The 19,464-nt window shown below is 37.5% G+C and overlaps 1 protein-coding gene across 1 annotated transcript; it reads right to left on the reverse strand.

Moving 5' to 3' along the window:
• Nucleotides 1-1,181: 1,181 nt before the first annotated feature.
• LOC122199851 (olfactory receptor 2L8-like) lies at nt 1,182-2,114 on the reverse strand. Its single transcript, XM_042905216.1, has one exon. It carries the CDS (start codon nt 2,112-2,114, stop codon nt 1,182-1,184), a length of 933 nt encoding a protein of 310 aa, XP_042761150.1.
• Between the last annotated feature and the right edge of the window lie 17,350 nt (nt 2,115-19,464).

Below are 19,464 nucleotides of genomic sequence, written 5' to 3' on the forward strand. Positions count from 1 at the left end.
TCACTGTGATGCTTTGGATAATACAGGGCTTTGTACATGTTAATTCTAGCTTCCTTATTTACACCCACTCTTATATAATAAAGAGTATAGAAGACTTACTCCATAAACAGTGATGGCTGTTCATTCATAGTGCCCAGGTGTAGAACTAGCCTGTAGGTAATGGGAAGACCTTTGTAAGCTAGTCATTAAACAGGTATCTCTATTGAAAACCGTGCTACAGAGAGGTTAACAATAAAGCAAAGCACCCAAATCTCATTCAGTAGAATTATAAGAATATTAAATGTATAATGAAATGCTGATAACAGAAATCATCTTATGAAATGGAGTTAGTGGCTTTTGGGGTTGTGAAATGAGTGTTTTGAAAGATAACTGGGAAGTGGCTCAGACTGACTAATCTGCACTAAACAGTATATAACTCCCATCAATCCTTTTAGAAAATGGCTCTCATTATTCCATAGTCTATTCTTCATTTTCCTGATCACAATTATTCCGATCATGTAGACCTGTTGTAAATGACTTTCTTAGATTCATCTAGTTACTTCCAGAGTCCTTCTCATAAAATATATAAACTTGTATTTCCTCCTTACTGGTAAGAGAATGTCTAATTCTATACAGAGTTCTTTGTCCAATCTCCATACCTATCACTTGCCCTGAAAATAAGGGAACAGAAGAATCATTTTTTCACCAATATATATAAAGGGTAAATATATATAAAGGGTATATCTATCTATCTATCTATCTAATATATATATATATATATATATATATATATATATATATATATATATTAGATTTCAAAGAAACCTGGGAACATGATAACACTTTCTGTTATTTTTTTCTATTTTAGCCATTTGGGAAGAGATGTTAAGTATATATGAATTATTGTAATGTGTAATACCATCATGTTGGATTGTTTCCATTATCATTTCAATATATTAATAAAATCTTACTACCCACAGGGTAAGAGAAAATATTTGTTCTTTCTATTTATTGAAAAATTACCACAAAGAAAACAAACAAATAAAAAAATATAAAATTATTTTGTCAAATCTCAAATATTTCAATTTTCTAGATTAATATAATCCCTGTCTTCATTCTGGAATGTCATTGCTCCTAATGATTGTAAAAGGTGAAAAGGATGGAATTTTAAGGCAGCAGGATTAAAGAGAACTTGGTCAAACTTATATAGAGCAGATCCTCTGAATCACTCTTCTCAGGGCTCCCATCACCTCCTTGTTTCTCAGGATATAAATGATAGGGTTGAGCATTGGGGTCAGAATAATGTAGAAGACAACCAGAATCTTGGCTTCTGATGGAGATCTCAGCCGTCTTGGGCATAGGTAAATGTAAGCAAAGGGTTCAGAGTAGAAAGTCACCACAATGAGGTGTGTGCTGCAGGTCGAATAGGCCTTCTTCCTTCTTTCTGTTGAGTGCATGTGGCAGATAGCATGGAGAACTCGGCCACAGGAACATGCAATGCCGATGAAAGGAAATGCAATCAAGAGTGTGGTGCTCACAAACACTGTGTACTCATAGACCCAGGTGTCCATGCAAGCCAGAGTCAGCATGGCTGGCACATCACAGAAGAAACGGTTGATGGACCTGGATCGACAATAAGGGATATGGAGGGCATATACAGTGTGGGCACAGGAGTTGATTGAGCCCATTATCCAAGATCCTGTTATCATCAACACACACACTTTTTTGCTCATACGAATGGGATAATGAAGAGGAAAGCAAATAGCCAAATAGCGATCATAGGCCATAGAGGCCAATAGTAACCCTTCTGCACCTGCTAAAGTCAAGAAGAAGAAGCTCTGTACCCCACACTCAATAAAGGAGATAGACTTGTTTCCAAAGAGATAATTGGATGCCATCTTGGGGACGATGGTGGAGATGTAGTTCAGGTCCATGAGGGAGAGCTGACTAAGTAGAAAATACATGGGTGTGTGGAGATGGACGTCCAGGAGGATGAGGAGAAACATGGACAGGTTTCCAAAAAGAGCCATTAAGAAAATGATAACAATGAGAATGAAAATAAACAACCCAATTCTTGATGGTGGAAACAACCCCAATAAAAGGAAGCCTGTTAATGTTTGGTTGTTATTTTCCATTTTCTATTCATTGGTTTTCCTGAAGAAAAAGAAAAACTCATGGTGTGAAAAATAAAGAAATGTGAGTTTTTACATTTTATCCAAACTATTTTAGTCTAATTCTGAAGTTTTTATGAAATATCTAGTTCCTTAAATAAATAATCAACATTTCTTACTTTGAGAAAGAAGTTCTATGTTGTTTCACAAAGTCACAAGGCAAGGTGATAAGCATATGCATTCAAATTCTTCTGAAAAGAATCTATGAAATAATAAAAGGCAAATATAAATACCCACCGTGTATTTATACATATCATATACGCAATATGATCATATATCATATACATATCATAAACGTGATATGAGTAATTTATGCTCTTCATAAATTCACATATCTAAAATATTAAAGCTTAATTTGAGTTAAGCATAAATCTTATTGCCAAGACTGACCACAAGTTGACTAATAATTTAGTTAATATGGGTTTGGCTCATGTGTATTTATTTTATACTATTTAGACTGGGACTTTATTAAAATTAAAGATCTCCCCAGCAGGAATTCATTCATAACCACTAGATGTTTATTTTAATTTTGACAAAGTAGACAATTTTTGAATGCATAAAGAATCCTCAATTAGATTACTTTTTACCCATTTATTCTGCTTCTAGTCACTAATGCATAGTTACTACGCATAGTCCATTTACAAAACTCTGACCTATATTGATTACTTCCAATCCCCTTGCAAATTTGACATGTAAGCATTGGATTAATCTTACTGCACAACATTGAAAATGTTGGCTGTCTTCTACTGACAACAATGACAATATTTGTCTGAAGTGACATACTGGATGAGAGAAAGATAATATTTTGCTCCTGGGCCATTTCTATAAGTGGAAGGGAAGACTCAGATGTAAACTTTATTTTCCATTTCACTAACATCCTGGACAGGTATAAGAAATCATGCTAAGTCGAAACAAAATTCTGAGTCTGGTATCATCACCCACAATTGTAAAATAAGAATCATGGGATGCCTGGACGGCTCAGTCAGGTAAGAGTCCAACTTCAACTCAGGTCATGATCTAAAGGTCTGTGAGTTTGAGCCCTGTGTCAGGCTCTATGCTGACAGCTCAGAGTCTGGAGCCTGCTTCAGATCCTGTGTCTCCCTCTCTCTCTGATCCTCCCCTACTTGCTCTCTGTCTCTCTGCCAAAAATAAATAAATAAAAACATTAAAATTTTTAAAGTAAATGACATTCACAGAACTTGAGTAACTTATCATGAGCCAAAAAGATATGTTTATCCTGTACCTTATGAAAAGCAAGGAATCAGAAAGAATTGCTCACGTTAGCCACCCCAAACTTCCAGTAAAGTAGTATTTAAACAAGAATTGTCTATGCCTACTAGGCAGTGTATGATGGCAAATGTCTCTAATAAATTATTTTGTGATCAAATAAAATTGAATTTGAGATTAAAGTCGCACATTTTACATTTTCTCCTTAGAAACATGTTTCCTGGGGCGCCTGGGTGGCTCAGTCGGTTGAGCGTCCAACTTCGGCTCAGGTCACGATCTCACGGCCCGTGAGTTCGAGCCCCGCGTCGGGCTCTGTGCTGACAGCTCAGAGCCTGGAGCCTGCTTCTGATTCTGTGTCTCCCTTTCTCTCTGCCCCTCCCCCGTTCATGCTCTGTCTCTCTCTGTCCCAAAAATAAATAAATGTTAAAAAAAAAAGATTAAAAAAAAATAATAATAAATAAATAAATAAACGTTAAAAAAAATTTTTTTTAAATAAAAAAAAAAAAAAAAGAAACATGTTTCCTCTGTCCTCCTGCTCTTCCTGTATTCTCACTGGCTCCCTGCAACAACAAAACAGCTCACACTTGGTCTCTACTAAATGGAAGAAGAGAGGCCTCACAATATCATTTAGCAATAAATAATATCACAGGACTTTTAAATGAAGTGTAAGCCATAGTTTCTTTCAATCAAAAAGTGTCACAGTCTAAAAACACGTTCACAAAAGAACACTCATCTTGTCTGTAAGTCAGGTTGCAGATACACATATTCTTTCAGTTGCTTTGCAAATTTGAAAGTGGCTGATATATTGCATTTCTGTTACTCTCCTTGCATTAGTTTCTTTTCCTATCCTTTTCTTCAGAAGTTTGAAATTAAATTGGATTCTATGTACTTTTAGATTTCTTCTTTAACTTATTATTTAGCTCACTCATGCTCTAGAAGGATGTTATTTAGTCTCCAAGTATTTGTTAGCTTTCCAAATATTTGTCTTGTGGTTGATTTTGAGTTTCATCGCATTTTGGTCTGGAAATATGCAAAGTATGATCTTAATTGTTTTGTACTTTTTTTAGGGATGATTTGTGTCCCAGTGTGGGGTCTATTCTGGATAATATTCCATGTGCACTCAAGAAGAATGTGCATTCCGTGGCTTTAGAATGAAATATTCTGAATGTATATGTTATGTCCATCTGGGTCCAGATTGTCATTCAAATTTGTTGTTCCCTTGTTTATTTTATCTTATATGATTTGTCCATTGCTGTAATGACTCTTATGGGAAAAGTGTCTCAATGAGCAACAGCCGTGTGCTGGCCCACCCCTGTATGTTTGCATGACAATGCTGCTGCTGATGACCAGAGACTGCAACTGGGTGCCAGCAGCCCCAGAAAAGTTTGTGCAATCGTGTAGCAGCAGTGTTTCAGGGATTCAGCAAGTGTTGTAGTGTTGAAGTATCCTATTATTATGGTATTATTGTCAATGAATTTCTGTATGTTAGTGATTAATTGATTTACATATTTGGGTGCAATCAAGTTTGAAGAAAAAACGGTTAAAATTGTTAGATCTTTGGATGGCTAAATTCCTAAATTCTGATATAATTCCATTCTTCATCTCATGTAACAGTCTTTACTTTAAAATCTAGATTTTCTGATATAAGTATGATTAATTAGGCTTTCTTTTGGTGACCATTAGCATGATAGCTGGTTCTCCACCCCCTTACTTTCACTCTGAAGGTGTTTTAGGTCTAAAATGAGTCTCTTGTAAAGAGCATATAGATGTATTTTATTTCTTATCCATTCTGGTACCCTGTGTCTTTTGATTGAAGCCTTTACCCATTGACATTTAGAGTGAGTACTGAAAAATATGAATTTATTACCATTGTGTTGCCTGTAGATTTAGAGTTTCTGATGGTGTTCTCTGATCCTTTCTTGTATTTGTTGCTTTTGACCTTTTTTTTTGTTTTGTTCTTTTCTCCCCTCATAGAGTCCCCCTTAAAATTTCTTGTAGGGCTGGTTTAGTGGTCACACACTCTTTTCATTTTTTTAGTCTAGGAAACTTATTTTATTTTTTTTTTATTTTTTTAAATTTGCATCCAAATTAGTTAGCATATAATGCAACAATGATTTCAGGAGTAGATTCCTTAGTGCCCCTTACCCATTTAGTCCATGCCCCCTCCCACAACCCCTCCAGTAACCCTCAGTTTGTTCTCCATATTTGTGAGTCTCTTCTGTTTTGTCCCCCTCCATGTTTTTATATTATTTTTGTTTCCTTTCCCTTATGTTCATCTGGTTTGTCTCTTAAAGTCCTCATATGAGTGAAGTCATATGATTTCTGTCTTTCTCTGACTGACTAATTTCACTTAGGATAATACCCTCCAGTTCCATCCACGTAGTTGCAAATGGCAAGGTTTCATTCTTTTTGATTGCTGAGTAATAGTCCATTGTATATAAATGCCACATCTCCTTTATGCATTGATCCATCAATGGACATTTGGGCTCTCTCCATACTTTGGTTATTGTTGATAGTGCTGCTATAAACATGAGGTGCATGTGTCAGTCTGGGAAACATTTTATCTTTCCTTCTATTTTGTATGATAATCTTGCTATATAAAAAATTATTGCTGAATATTTTTCTGATTCAGCACATTAATATATTCCTTTCTGGCATACCAATGTTTCTGTGGATATGTCTACTGTGAACCTGATCTGTCTGCTCTTGTAGGTGAAGGAGTTTTCTCCCCTTGCTGCTTTCATGATTATTTCCTTGCCTGGGTATTTCATGAATTTGACTATAATATGCCTTGTTGATGGTCATTTTTTGTTGAATCTAATGGGAGCTCTCTGTGCTTCCTGGATTTTGATGTCTGTGTTTTTCCCTAGGTTAGGAAAGTTTTCCAATTTGATATGTTCACATAAACCTTCTACCCCTTTTGCTCTCTCTTCATCTTCTGGGACAACTGTGATTCAGATATTATTCCTTTTTAATAAGTTACTGACTTCTCTAAGTCTTGTATCATGCTCTTTTAACTTTGTTTCACTCTTTTTTGTTCTGCTTCATCATTCTCCCTAAATTTGTCTTCTATAGCACTGATTCACTGATCTCCTTCATCCATCCTCATTGCTGTAGAAAGCATTTAAGATTGAATCTAGTTATAGCATTTTTATATTTGTCCTGACTAGATTTTAGTTGTCCCTCCCAAAGAAAGGGATTCTATGCTTTTATCAACCCCAGCTAGTATTCTTATTTTCATGATTCTAAATTCTAGTTCAGACGTCTTGCTTGTATCTGTGTTAAGTCCCTGACTGTCATGCTTTTCTGTTCTTTCTTATGGGGTGAATGCTTTCATTTCATCATTTTGAAGGAAGAAAAAGAATTAATAAAATAAAAAAATTCAAAAATTAAAAGCAACACAAAAAAATCAGATAAATGATGCTAGTTCCTAAGTGTTTTTTGGTCTTGTTGTTGAAAGAAGTTTTATAGAGTAGAGAGGAAAAGAAAAGAAAAAAAAAGGAAAACTTTTGAAAATTAAAAAAAAGAATCAAAAAAGATGAAAGTAAAATAGAATTTTAGAATGTACAAAAAAGTAAAAAAAATATTAGAAAAAAATAAATAATTTTAATAAAAATGGAAAATAAAAATATGCTTTTCTCTTTCTGTATTCAAGAATAGGAAAACAAAAGAAACAGAAAAAAAAAATTGAACAGATGGACCAGTGAACAGAATGGCGTACGATTGAAATTTCATCCGGTTTCCCTTAGAAATCAAACTATGAAGCACATTATAGTCTATAACTAAACAGGCAAAGAGGTTTGTGGTATTCTTCTAGAGCACAGTTTGCCCATTTAGATGGGGCTTTGTGTAACTGGTCCATTCTCCATTATATGGAGCTGCTTAGTTTATTGGGTGCATCATTGTGGCCTGTGCAGGGCTTGTATTTGCATTCACGGGAGGGGTAAAAATGGTGTCACCCATCTACCAAGTCTCTAGTATCACAACTCTGTGTTCTCACCGACTGACAAGCACCCCTACTTTGTCTCTGGCTTCCATCACTCTCTGCCTATACATTTCTGTGACCAAGCTGTCAGCCTCCCAGGTGACACCTCTGTCCTGGGTTTTATATCAGATAGAGCTGTTTCCAAACCTGTCACTTCTGAGAGTGTTGCAGCTTTGACCCTCTCAGACCCTCAGGGGGCATGTCTTGCCAAGCAATGGCCAGGTGCATGCCCACCCCCTGGTACATTCACGTGACCATTCTGCTGCAGTTGCCCAGAGACTGCAGCCAGGTGCCAGCCCACCGCAGAAAATTTTGTGTGGTTTTATAGCAGCAGTGTTTCAGGGATTATGGTAAATCACAACACCCATCTGGTGCCACGCTTCACCCTTAATGTCTTTGTTCCAACACCAACAAACGTGACTGTTTTCTCGCATCTGCTGGGACTTTTGCCTTTGGGGAGGCTGCACAATCTTTACCAAATGTCATCTGAACAGGGAAACAGACTCTCCCCACGTGGCCTGAAGACCCATCAGACCTCACTGTCTGCATCTAAGGATTCACTCTTCCCACCCGATCTCTGTCAAGTATCAAGGTGCAGAGTTTCAGACTCTGTGCTCCTCTGTTTATAGTGCCTTAATGGAATTTAAACCTTCTCCTTTCTCCTTTTCCCTTTTTTGTTCAGCCTCTTGCAGTCATTTTCTACTTTTTTTTTTTTTTTGGTTCAGTGCACTTTTTATCTACAGCTGCTTTCAGAGGAGTGTTTTCCTGTACTCTCCTCCCTGTCTCCATCCTCTCTCCCCAAGCAAAAACAGCTCCCTACCCTCATGATTTCGTTCTACCCCAGTTCACCTCTCTGTGCTGTGTACCCGCAGAGTTCTGTGATTCAAGTTGTGCAGATCGTTGTTAATCCTCATATCACTTTGCTAGTTGTGCGAGATGGTTTGGTGTTGATCTAGCTGCATTTCAGAGATAAGAGAGACAAAAAAAATAGTCCCATGTTTCCCTGCCCTCTTGCCCCCTCCCAGCTTTATTTTTTCTTTTTAATCAGTCTGGCTAGGGGTTTGTTATTCTTTCAAAGAACCAGCTTCTGGTTTCATTGAACTATTCTACTGTTGTTTTGTTTTTGTTTTGTTTTGTTTTATTTTATTTTGGTATCATTGAATCCTGATCTAATCTTTATTATTCCCTGTCTTCTGCTGGTTTTGGGGTTTCTTTGCTATTTTTTCTCCACCTATTTAAAGTGTAATGTTAGGTTGTTCATTTGAGACTTCTCTTCTTTCATTAGGAATGCCTGGATTGGTATATACTTCCCTCTTATGACCAGTTTTGCTACATCCCAGAGGTTTTAAGCTGTCATGTTTTCATTTTCATTGGCTTCCATGTACTTTACAATTTCTTCTTTACCTTCTTGGTTAACCCATTCATTCTTTACTAGAATTCTCTTTAACCACCAAGTATTCATGATCTTACCATTTTTTTTTATTATTATTGTGGTTGATATCAAGTTTCATAGCGTTGTGTTCTGAAAATATGCAAGGTAAGATCTTGATCTTTTTGTAATTGTTTAGGGTTGTTTTGTACCTCAGTTTGTGATCTATTCTGGAGAATTTTCCATGTGCATTTGAGAAGAATGTGTATTCTGATGCTTTAGGATAAAATTTTCTGAATATATATGTTACATCCACCTGGTCCAGTGTGTCATCAAAGCCATTGTTTCCTTGTTTGTTTTCTGCTTAGACTATCTGTCCATTGTTGGAAGTGGGGTGTTGAAGTCCCCTGCTCTTATGGTATCATTTTTTATGAGTTTCTTTATGTTTGTAATTAATTGCCTTATATATGTGGGTTCTTCCACCTTCGGTTATGATCTTCTTGGTGAATAGACCCTTTAAAAATGATATAATGCTCTTCTTCCATATTGTTAAGGTCTTTGTTTTAAAATCTAGTATCTTATAAGTATGGCTACTCCAGCTTTCTTTTGGCAACCATTAGAATGATAGAGCATTCTGCATCCCCTTAGTTTCAAACTGAAGGTGTCTTTAGGTCTTAAGTGGGTCTGTTGTAAATGGCATATACATGGAACTTGTTTTCTTATCCATGCTATTACCATGTAAATTTTGCTTGGAACATTTAGTCCATTCACATTTAGAGTGAATAATGAAAGATATGAATTTGTTGCCATTGTGTTAACTGTAGAGTTGGAGATTTTAGTCATGCTGTTCTTTCTGTTCTTTTTGAGATGTTATTCTCTGGCCACATTTAGTCTTTTTTGTATTTAATCCTCCACACAATTTGGGTGTTATTTTTCAAAAAATAGCAGAAGTTTAGGTGGTTCAAATGTATAAAAATCTAGTAATAAAGTAAAGTGATTATACATTATCAAGGTTTTATTTTACATTATTTTGTAAATACCAGATAAAAAGAATAAGTATTATTACCACAGAGGATATGTCATTCACTGTAGTTTGTGATAGTTTGAAACCGTATGTAATAATTGTTTTGTTTTGTTTCATCTTTTCTCCATTCAAAGAATCCCCCCTTAAATGCCTTACAGGGCTGGCTTAGTGGTCACAACATCCTTTAGTTTTTGTTTGTCTGGAGTAACTCTTTATCTATTTTCCTCTTTTGAATGAAACCATTCCTGGATTAATAATTATTGGCTGAATATTTTTTTTTCTTTTAAAGCACATTGATTATACCTATCCTATCCTTTCTGGCCTGCCAAGTTTCTGTAGGTAAGTCTGCTGAGAACCTGATCTGAATTCCCTTATAGATTGAGGATTTATTTTTTCCCTCTCTTGGTTTTTCCTTAATTCTTTCCTTATCTGTGTGTTTTGTGAATTTGAATATGATATGCCTTGTTAATGGTGTTTTTTGACTCTACTGAGAGTTCTCTGTACTTCTTGGATTTTGATGTCTGTGTTCTTTTCCAGGTTAGGAAAGTTTTCCACTGTAATTTTTTCACATAAACCTTCTGCCCTTTTGTCTCTTCATCTTCTGGGACTCCTATGATTCAGATGTTATTCTTTTTTAATAAGTTACTGACTTCTCTAAGTCTTGTATGGTGCTCTTTTAACTTTGTATCCCTCTTTTTTTTCTGCTTCATTATTCTCCTTAAATTTGTCTTCTATATTGCTGATTTGGAGAAGATGGTGGTGTAGGAGGATGCTGGGCTCACCTTGTCCTGCTGATTGCTTAGATTCCACCCACAGCAGCCTAAATAACCCAGAAAACTGCCAGAAGATTAGCAGAACAGACTCTCTGGAATCAAGCGTATACAAGAGGCCCATGGAAGAGGGTAGGAAGGGCAGAGAGGCAGCGCATGCTACATCAAGGGAGCTGGGGCAGTGCAGGGGCAACCCGCCAGACAAGGCAGAGCCCCCAAAGTCTGGCTTGCAAAAGCAGAGGGGCCAGATTCCCTGAGTACTGACAGCCAGCGAGGCTTAACATGTGGAATGTTAAAAGTCAACAGCTCTGCTCTTGGAGAGTGGAGAGGGTGAGAGGACAGCAGGAGGGACAGTTGTTGAACCCAGGAAGGACAGAGCTCAGTGGGGGAACAACAGCACTGGCAAGCACCATATCCCTCTCCTATCCCTCAACCAAAATTCCAAAGGGAGCCAGTTCCCATCACCAAACTTGCTTGCACCACACAAACACCCAACCCTGTGCTTCTATGGATCTATCCAACAGACAGACCTCCCTCCCTCTCAGTGCTGCAGGGCCCCTCCTGTAGGGGAACATCTATGGCAAAGCTAGCTAAGCTTACCCCTCCCACCCCTGTGCACCTTGCAGATCCTCTCGGCTAATACTCCAGATCCCATTGAAGCAGCACCACAAGCCTGGCAGTGTGCAAGTAGCCCAGACAGGGGCCACACCACTCCACAGTGGATGATTTTGCCCTGAGATCCCACCAACAGGCTCCATTATATCTCAGACTCAAGTTCTGTTGAATTTCTAATGTAAATCCCCCAAAATAAAAGCAGTTCTGAGGCATGAACTAACAATCAAGTCGTATTTATTCTGGTTTGCAAAGGTGGTTCAATACTCACAAATCAATCAACATGCTACACCACTTTAATAAAAGAAATGATAAGAACTGTATGATCATTTCAATAGATGCAGAAAAAAAAAACATTTGACAAAATCAAGATCCATTCATGACAAAAAAAGTATGGTTAGCATTATTCATCACAATAAAGGCAATATGCAAAATACTCACAGCTAATATCACCCTCAATGGGGAAAAACAGAGATTTTCCTCTATAGTCAGGAATAAGACAGGGATGCTTACTGTCATCACTTTATTTAACATAGTAGTGGAACTCCTTACCACAGCAATGAGAAAAGACAAAGGAATAAAAGACATCTAAACCTTCAAGAAAGAAGTGAAATGTTTCCTATTTGCACATGACACGATACCCTATATGGAAAGCAGAAGGACTCACCAAAACATTGCTAGAAGTTACACACCAGTTTAGTAAAGACCCAGGATACAAAATCGACATACATACATCTTGTATTCCTATACAACAATGAGGCAGCAGAAAGAGAAATCAAGGAATTGATCCCACTTACAATTGAACCAAACACATAAGATATCTAATAATTCACCTAGTTAAAGTGTTAAAGATCTGTACTCTGCAAACTATAAAACACTGCTAAAAGAAATTGAGGATGATGCACAATGAAAATGTAAAGACATTCCAGGCTTATGGACTGGAAGAACAAACATTGTTAAAATGTCTATACTACCCAAAGCACTCTACACATTTAATGCAATCCAATTCAGATTACCACCAGCATTTTTCACAGAGCTACAGCAAATAATCCTAAAATATGTATGGAACCACAGAAGACCAAATACACAAGGCAAACTTGAAAAGCAAAGCAAAGATAGAGGCATCACATTTCCAGACCTATTATGAAGCAGTAATGATCAAGGCGGTATGCTGTTGGCACAAAAATAGACACATATATCAACCAAACAGAATAAAAAACTCAGAACTGAACTCACAACTATATGGTAAATCAGTCTTCAACAATGCAGGAAAGAATATCCGATGGGAAGGTGCTGGAAAGCAACATGCAAAAGAATGAAAATGGACGATTATCTTATCATACACAAAAATAAATTCAGAATGTATGAAAGACCTAAGTGTGAGACAGGAAACTATAAAAACCCTAGAGGAGAACACAGGCAATAGCCTCTTTGACATTGACCTTAGCAACTTCTTACTAGATATATCTCCTGAGGCAAAAGAAACAAAGACAAAAATAAAGTATAAGAACTCATCAAAATAAAAAGCTCCTGCACAGCAAAAAAAAAAACCAAAAGACTAAAAGGTAGCCTATGGAATGGGAGAATATATTTGTAAATGGCATACCTGATAAAGAGTAAGTATCCAAAATATAATGAACTTAAAAACTCAACACCCTAAAAGTAATAATTTAATGAAAAATGTGCAGAGGATATGAATAGACACTTTTTTACCATAGAAGACACAGATGCTCAACATCACTCATCATCAGGGAAATACAAATCAAATCTACAATGATAGAGGAAGGGCAGAGAGGTGGTGCGTGCTACAAGGATGGGCTGGAGGGAGCCAGGGCAGTGGAGGGGCAGCATGCCAGGCAAAGCAGAGCCCCCAGAGTCTGGCTTGCAAAAGCGGAGGGGCTGGACTCTGTGAGTTCTGACAGCGAGCTGAACTTAACATCTGGAATGTGAAAAGTCAACAGCTCTGCTCTCAGAGAGTGGGGAGGGTGAGTGGATGCCAGAAGGGAGAGTTGTTGAGCAACAGAAGATGGAGCTCACTCAGCAGGGGAACAAAGGCACTGGCAAGTGCCATCTCCCTCTCCCATCCCCCAGATGAAATTCCAAAGGGAACACATTCCCATCACTGAACTTGCCTGCACTGCACAAATATCCAATGTTGTGCTTCTGTGGATCCATCCCTCTGACAGGTCTGCCTCCCTCCTGGTGCTACAGGGACTCTCCTGCAGGAGACCACTGATGGCAAAACAAGCTAAGCCTGCCCCTCTAGTCCCTGTGCTCCTTGCGGATCCACCCTGTCTAATATGCCCTTGGCCAGATCCCATTGAAACTGCACCACAAACCTGGAAGTGTGCAAGTAGCCCTGACATGGGCCACACCACTGTAAGTGAGTCCTGCCCTTTGGAGAGGGGAAGATAAGGTACACACAACTCTGACTGTGACCCCATAGGTGACCTGGGGGCAGACATGGGGGCAGACTACGGCCCCACCCACCAACACAAGTTACTCCACACAGCACAGGGCAAGTGCCCTCCAGTTTGGAGCCACCACAGAGACTACTCAAATGATGAAACAGAAGAATTCTCCTCAAAAGAAACTCCAGAAAGTAGCGACAACTAACGCATGGATCAAAACCAATTTAAGCATTACAGCGGAACAAGAATTTAGAATAATCATCATAAAATTAATTGCTGGGCTTGAAAAAAGCACAGAGAACAGCAGAGAATCTATTGCTACAGAGATCAACAGACTAACAAATAGTCATGAAGAGCTAAAAAATGCTATAAATAAGGTGCAAAATAAAATGGAGGCGGTCATAGCATGGATTGAAGAGACAGAGGAGAGAATAGGTGAATTAAAAGATGAAACTATGGAAAAAGAGGAAGCTAAGAAAAAGAGATATAAAAAATCCAGGAGTATGAGGGGAGAATTAGAGAACTAAGTGATGCAATCAAATGGAACAATATCCATATCTTAGGTATATCAGAAGAAGAAGAGAGAGAGAAAGGGGCTGAAGGTGTACTTGAACAAATCATATCTGAGAACTTCTTTGATCTGGGGAAGGAAACAGGCATTGAAATCCAAGAGGCACAGAGAAATCCCTTCAGACGTAATTTGAATCGATCTTCTGCATGACATATCATAATGAAACTGGCAAATACAAGGATAAAGAGAGAATTCTGAAAGCAGTTAGGGAAAAACTGGCTCTAACTTCCAAAGGTATAACATAACAGTAATAGAAGACCTATCTACTGCAATTTGGAGAGCCAGAAATGAATGGCAGGAACTCTTCAATGTGATGAACAGAAAAAAAAATATGCAGCCAAGAATCCTTTTTTCAGAAAGCATGTCACTCAGAATAGAAGAGATAATTGTTTTCCCAAAAAGACCAAAAATTGAAGGAATTTATCACCACTAAACCAGCTCTACAAGAGATCCTAAGGGGAACTCTGTGAAAGAAATGTTGCAAGGACCACAAACTACCAGAGACATCACTACAAGCATGAAGCCTACATACATCACAATGACTATAAATGCATATCTTTCAATAATAACACTCAATGTAAATTTACTAAATGCTCCAAACAAAAAGCATAGGGTATCAGAATTGATTGAAGAAGAAGAAGAAGAAGAAGAAGAAGAAGAAGACCCATCTCTTTGCTGTCTACAAGAGACTCATTTTAGACCTGAGGACACCCTCAGATTGAAAGTTAAGGGATGGAGAATGATCTATCATACTACTGGAAGTCAAAAGAAAGCTGGAGTAGCCATACTTATATCAGACAAACTAGACTTTATATTAAAGGCTGTAACAAGAGATGAAGAAGGGCATTATATAATAATTACAGGGTCTATCCATCAGGAGGAGCTAACAATTATAAATGTCTATGTGCTGAATACAGGAGCCCCCAAATAGATAAAACAATTCATCACAAACATAAGCTACCTTATTTATAAGAATGTGGTAATGGCAGGGGACTTTTTTTTTACATTTATTTATTTTTGAGAGACAGAGAGAGACAGAGTGTGAGCAGGGGCGGGGGTGGGCAGAGAAAGAGGGAGACCCCGAATCCAAAGCCGGCTCCAGGCTCTGAGCTGGCAGCACAGATCCCAATGCGGGTCTCGAACCCACAAACTGTGAGATCATGACCTGAGCCGAAGTCAGATGCTTAACTGACTGAGCCACCCAGGCGCCCCTGGCAGGGGACTTTAATACCCCACTTACAACAGTGGATAGATCATGTAGACACAGGATCAATAAAGAAACAAGGGCCCTAACTGATACATTGGATCAGATGGACTTGACAGATATATTTAGAACTCTGCATCCCAAAGCAACTGAATATACTTTCTTCTCAAGTGCACATGGAACATTCTCCAAGATAGATCACATACTGGGTCACAAAATAGCCCTTCACAAGTATACAAGAATTGAGATCATATCATGCACACTTTCAGACCACAATGCTATGAAACTTGAAATCAACCACAGGAAAAAGTCTGGAAAACCTCCAAAAGCATGGAGGTTAAAGAACACCCTACTAAAGAATGAATGGGTCAACCAGACAATTAGAGAAGAAATTGAAAGTATACAGAAACAAATGAAGATGAAAATACAACAATCCAAATGCTTTGGGATGCAGCGAAGGCCGTCCTGAGAGGAAAATACATTGCAATCCAGGCCTATCTCAAGAAACAAGAAAAACCCCAAATACAAAATCTAACAGCACACCTAAAGGAAATAGAAACAGAACAGCAAAGACACCCCAAACCCAGCAGAAGAAGAGAAATAATAAAGATCAGAGCAGAAATGAACAATATAGATCTAAAAAAAAAAAAAAAGTAGAGGAGATCAATGAAACCAATAGTTGGTTTTTTGAAAAAAAAAACAAACAACATTGATAAACCTCTAGCCAGTCTTCTCCAAAAGAAAGGGAGATGACTCAAATAGATAAAATCATGAATGAATATGGAATTATTACAACCAATCCCTCAGAAATATGAGCAATTATCAAGGAACACTATGAAAACTTACATGCTAACAAACTGGACAACCTGGAATAAATGGACGAATTCCTAAGCACCCACACACTTCCAAAACTCAAACAAGAAGAAATAGAAACTTGAACAGACCCATAACCAGTGAAGAAATTGAATCAGTTATCAAAAATCTCCCAACAAATCAGACTCCAAGACCAGGTGGCTTCCCTGGGGAATTCTACCAGACATTTAAAGTAGAGATAATACATACCCTTCTCAAGCTGTTCCAAAAAGTAGGGAAGGAAAACTTGATTCTCAAACTTGACAGAGACCCAGCAAAAAAAGGGCCAATATCCCTCATGATTATGGATGTAAAAATTCTCAACATTATACTAGCAAATCGAACTCAACAGCATATAAAAATAATTATTCACTATGATAAAGTCGGATTCTTTCCTGGGTTGGAGGGATGGTTCAATATTCCCAAATCAATCAATGTGATACATCACATTAATGAAAGAAAAGATAAGAACTAAATGGTCCTGTCAATCGATGCAGAAAAAGCATTTGACAAAATTCAGCAACCTTTCTTAATAAAAACCATTGAGAAAGTCAGGATAGAAGGAACATACTTAAACATCATAAAGCTATTTATGAAAATCCCACAACTAATATCATCCTCAATGGGGAAAAACTGAGAGCTTTCCCCCTGAGATCAGGAACACGACAGGGATTTCCACTCTCACCACTGTTGTTTAACATAGTGTTGGAAGTTCTAGCATCATCAATCAGACAACAAAAGGAAATCAAAGGCATCAAAATTGGCAAAGATGAAGACAAGCTTTCACTTTTTGCAGATGACATGATAGGGAACATAGAAAATCTGATACTCTCCACCAAAAGTCTGCTAGAGCTGATACATGAATTCAGCAAAATCTCAAGAAACAAAATTAGTGTACAGAAATTAGTTGCATTCTTATACACTAATAATGAAGCAACAGAAAGACAAATAAAGAAACCGATCCCATTCACAATGGTACCAAGTATCATAAAATAGGTAGGTATAAATTCAACCAAAGATGTAAAATATCTGTACGCTGAAAACTATAGAAAGCTTATGAAGGAAATTGAAGAAGATACCAAGAAATGGAAAAATATCCCATGCTCATAGATTGGAAGAATAAATATTGTTAAAATGTCAATAATACTGAAAGCAATCTACACATTCAATGCAATCCCAGTCAAAATGGCACCAGCATTCTTCTTGAAGCTAGAACAAGCAATCCTAAAATTTGTATGGAACCAAAAAAGACCCCGAATATCCAAAGCAATATTGAAGAAGCCCAAAACGGGAGGCATCACAATCCCACAATTCAGCCTCTCCTACAAAGCTGTAATCATCAAGACAGCATGGTATTGGCACAAAAACAGACACATAGACCAATGGAATAGAATAGATACCCCAGAATTGGACCCACAAATGTATGGCCAACTAATATTTGACAAAGCAGGGAAGAATATCCGATGGAAAAAAAGACAGTCTCATTAACAAATGGTGCTGGGAGAACTGGAGAGCAACATGCACAAGAATGAAACTAGACTACTTTCTTACACCATTCACAAAAATAAACTGAAAATTGATGAAGGACCTGAATGTGAGACAGGACTCCATCAAAACCCTAGAGGAGAAAGCAGGAAAAGACCTCTCTGACCTCAGCCGCAGGCATTTCTTACTTGACACACCTCCAAAGGCAAGGGAATTAAAAGCAAAAATGAACTATTGGGACCTCATGAAGATAAAAAGCTTCTGCACTGCAAAGGAAACAATCAACAACACAAAAAGGCAACCAACAGAATGGGAAAAGATATTTGCAAATGACATATTGGACAAAGGGCTAGTGTCCAAAATCTATGAAGAGCTCACCAAACTTCACACCCGAAAAACAAATAATCCAGTGAAGAAATGGGAAGAAAACATGAACAGACCCTTCTCTAAAGAAGACCTCCAGATGGCCAACAGGCACATGAAAAGATGCTCAACGTCACTCCTCATCAGGGAAATACAAATCAAAACCACACTATCACCTCACACCAGTCAGAGTAGCTAAAATGGACAAATCAGGAGACTATAGATGCTGAAGAAGATGTGGAGAAACAGGAACCCCCTTATATTGTTGGTAGGAATGCAAAGTGGTGCCTCCGCTCTGGAAAACAGTGTGGAGGTTCCTCAAAGATTAAAAATAGACCTATCCTATGACCCAGCAATAGCACTACTAGGAATTTACCCAAGGGATGCAGGAGTGCTGATGCATAGGGGCACTTGTACCCCAATGTTTACAGCAGCACTTTCAACAATAGCCAAATTATGGAAAGAGCCTAAATGTCCATCAACAGATGAATGGATAAAGAAGTTGTGGTTTATGTATACAATGGAATACTAGTTGGCAATGAGAAAGATTGAAAAATGTCCTTTTATAGCAATGCATATGGAACTGGAGAGTGTTATGCTCAGTGAAAGAAGTCATACAGAGAAAGACAAATACCATTTATTTTCAGTCTTATGTCGAACCTGAGAATCTTGACAGAAGACTATGGGTGAGGGGAAGGGAAAAAAAAGTTAGAGAGGGAGGGAGGAAACCATAAGAGACACTTAAAGATTGAGAATAAACTGAGGTTTGATGGGGGTGGGAGGGCGGGGAAAGTGGGTGATGGGCTTGAGGAGGGCACCTGTTGGGATGAGCACTGGTTGTTGTATGGAAACGAATTGGACAATAAATTTCATATAAAAAATAAAACTAAGTAAAATTATATACATACATACAAACATATATATATATACATACATACATATATATACACATATATATACATACACACACACACACACACACATATATATATATGTGTGTATATATATATATATATATATATATATATATATATATATTGCTGATGAACTGCTCTCCTTTTCCCATCCTTGTTACTGTGTCAAGCATTAAAATTACATGTCAACTGACATTTTTAATTTTGTCCTGACTAGATTTTACTTCTTTCATCTCTACAGAAAGGGATTCTATGCTTTTTTCAACAGCAGCTTATATTTTTATAATCGTAGTTCTATATTTGAGTTCAAACATGTTGCATATAACTATGTTGGTTAAGCTCTTGGCTGCTACTTCTTCCTGTTCTATCTTTTGGGGTGAATTGCTTCGTTTTGTCATTTTAGAAGAAAAAAATTAATAAAATAAAAAGTAAAAAAAAAAATAAAATAAAACAAAAAATCAAATAAAGGAAATAAGATCCTGTGTGTTTGTGAAAAGAAGGTTGATAGCGTAGAGAAAAAAAAGAAA

This window comes from Panthera leo, chromosome A1 (assembly GCF_018350215.1).
Source record: "Panthera leo isolate Ple1 chromosome A1, P.leo_Ple1_pat1.1, whole genome shotgun sequence".
Lineage (NCBI taxonomy): Eukaryota > Metazoa > Chordata > Mammalia > Carnivora > Felidae > Panthera > Panthera leo.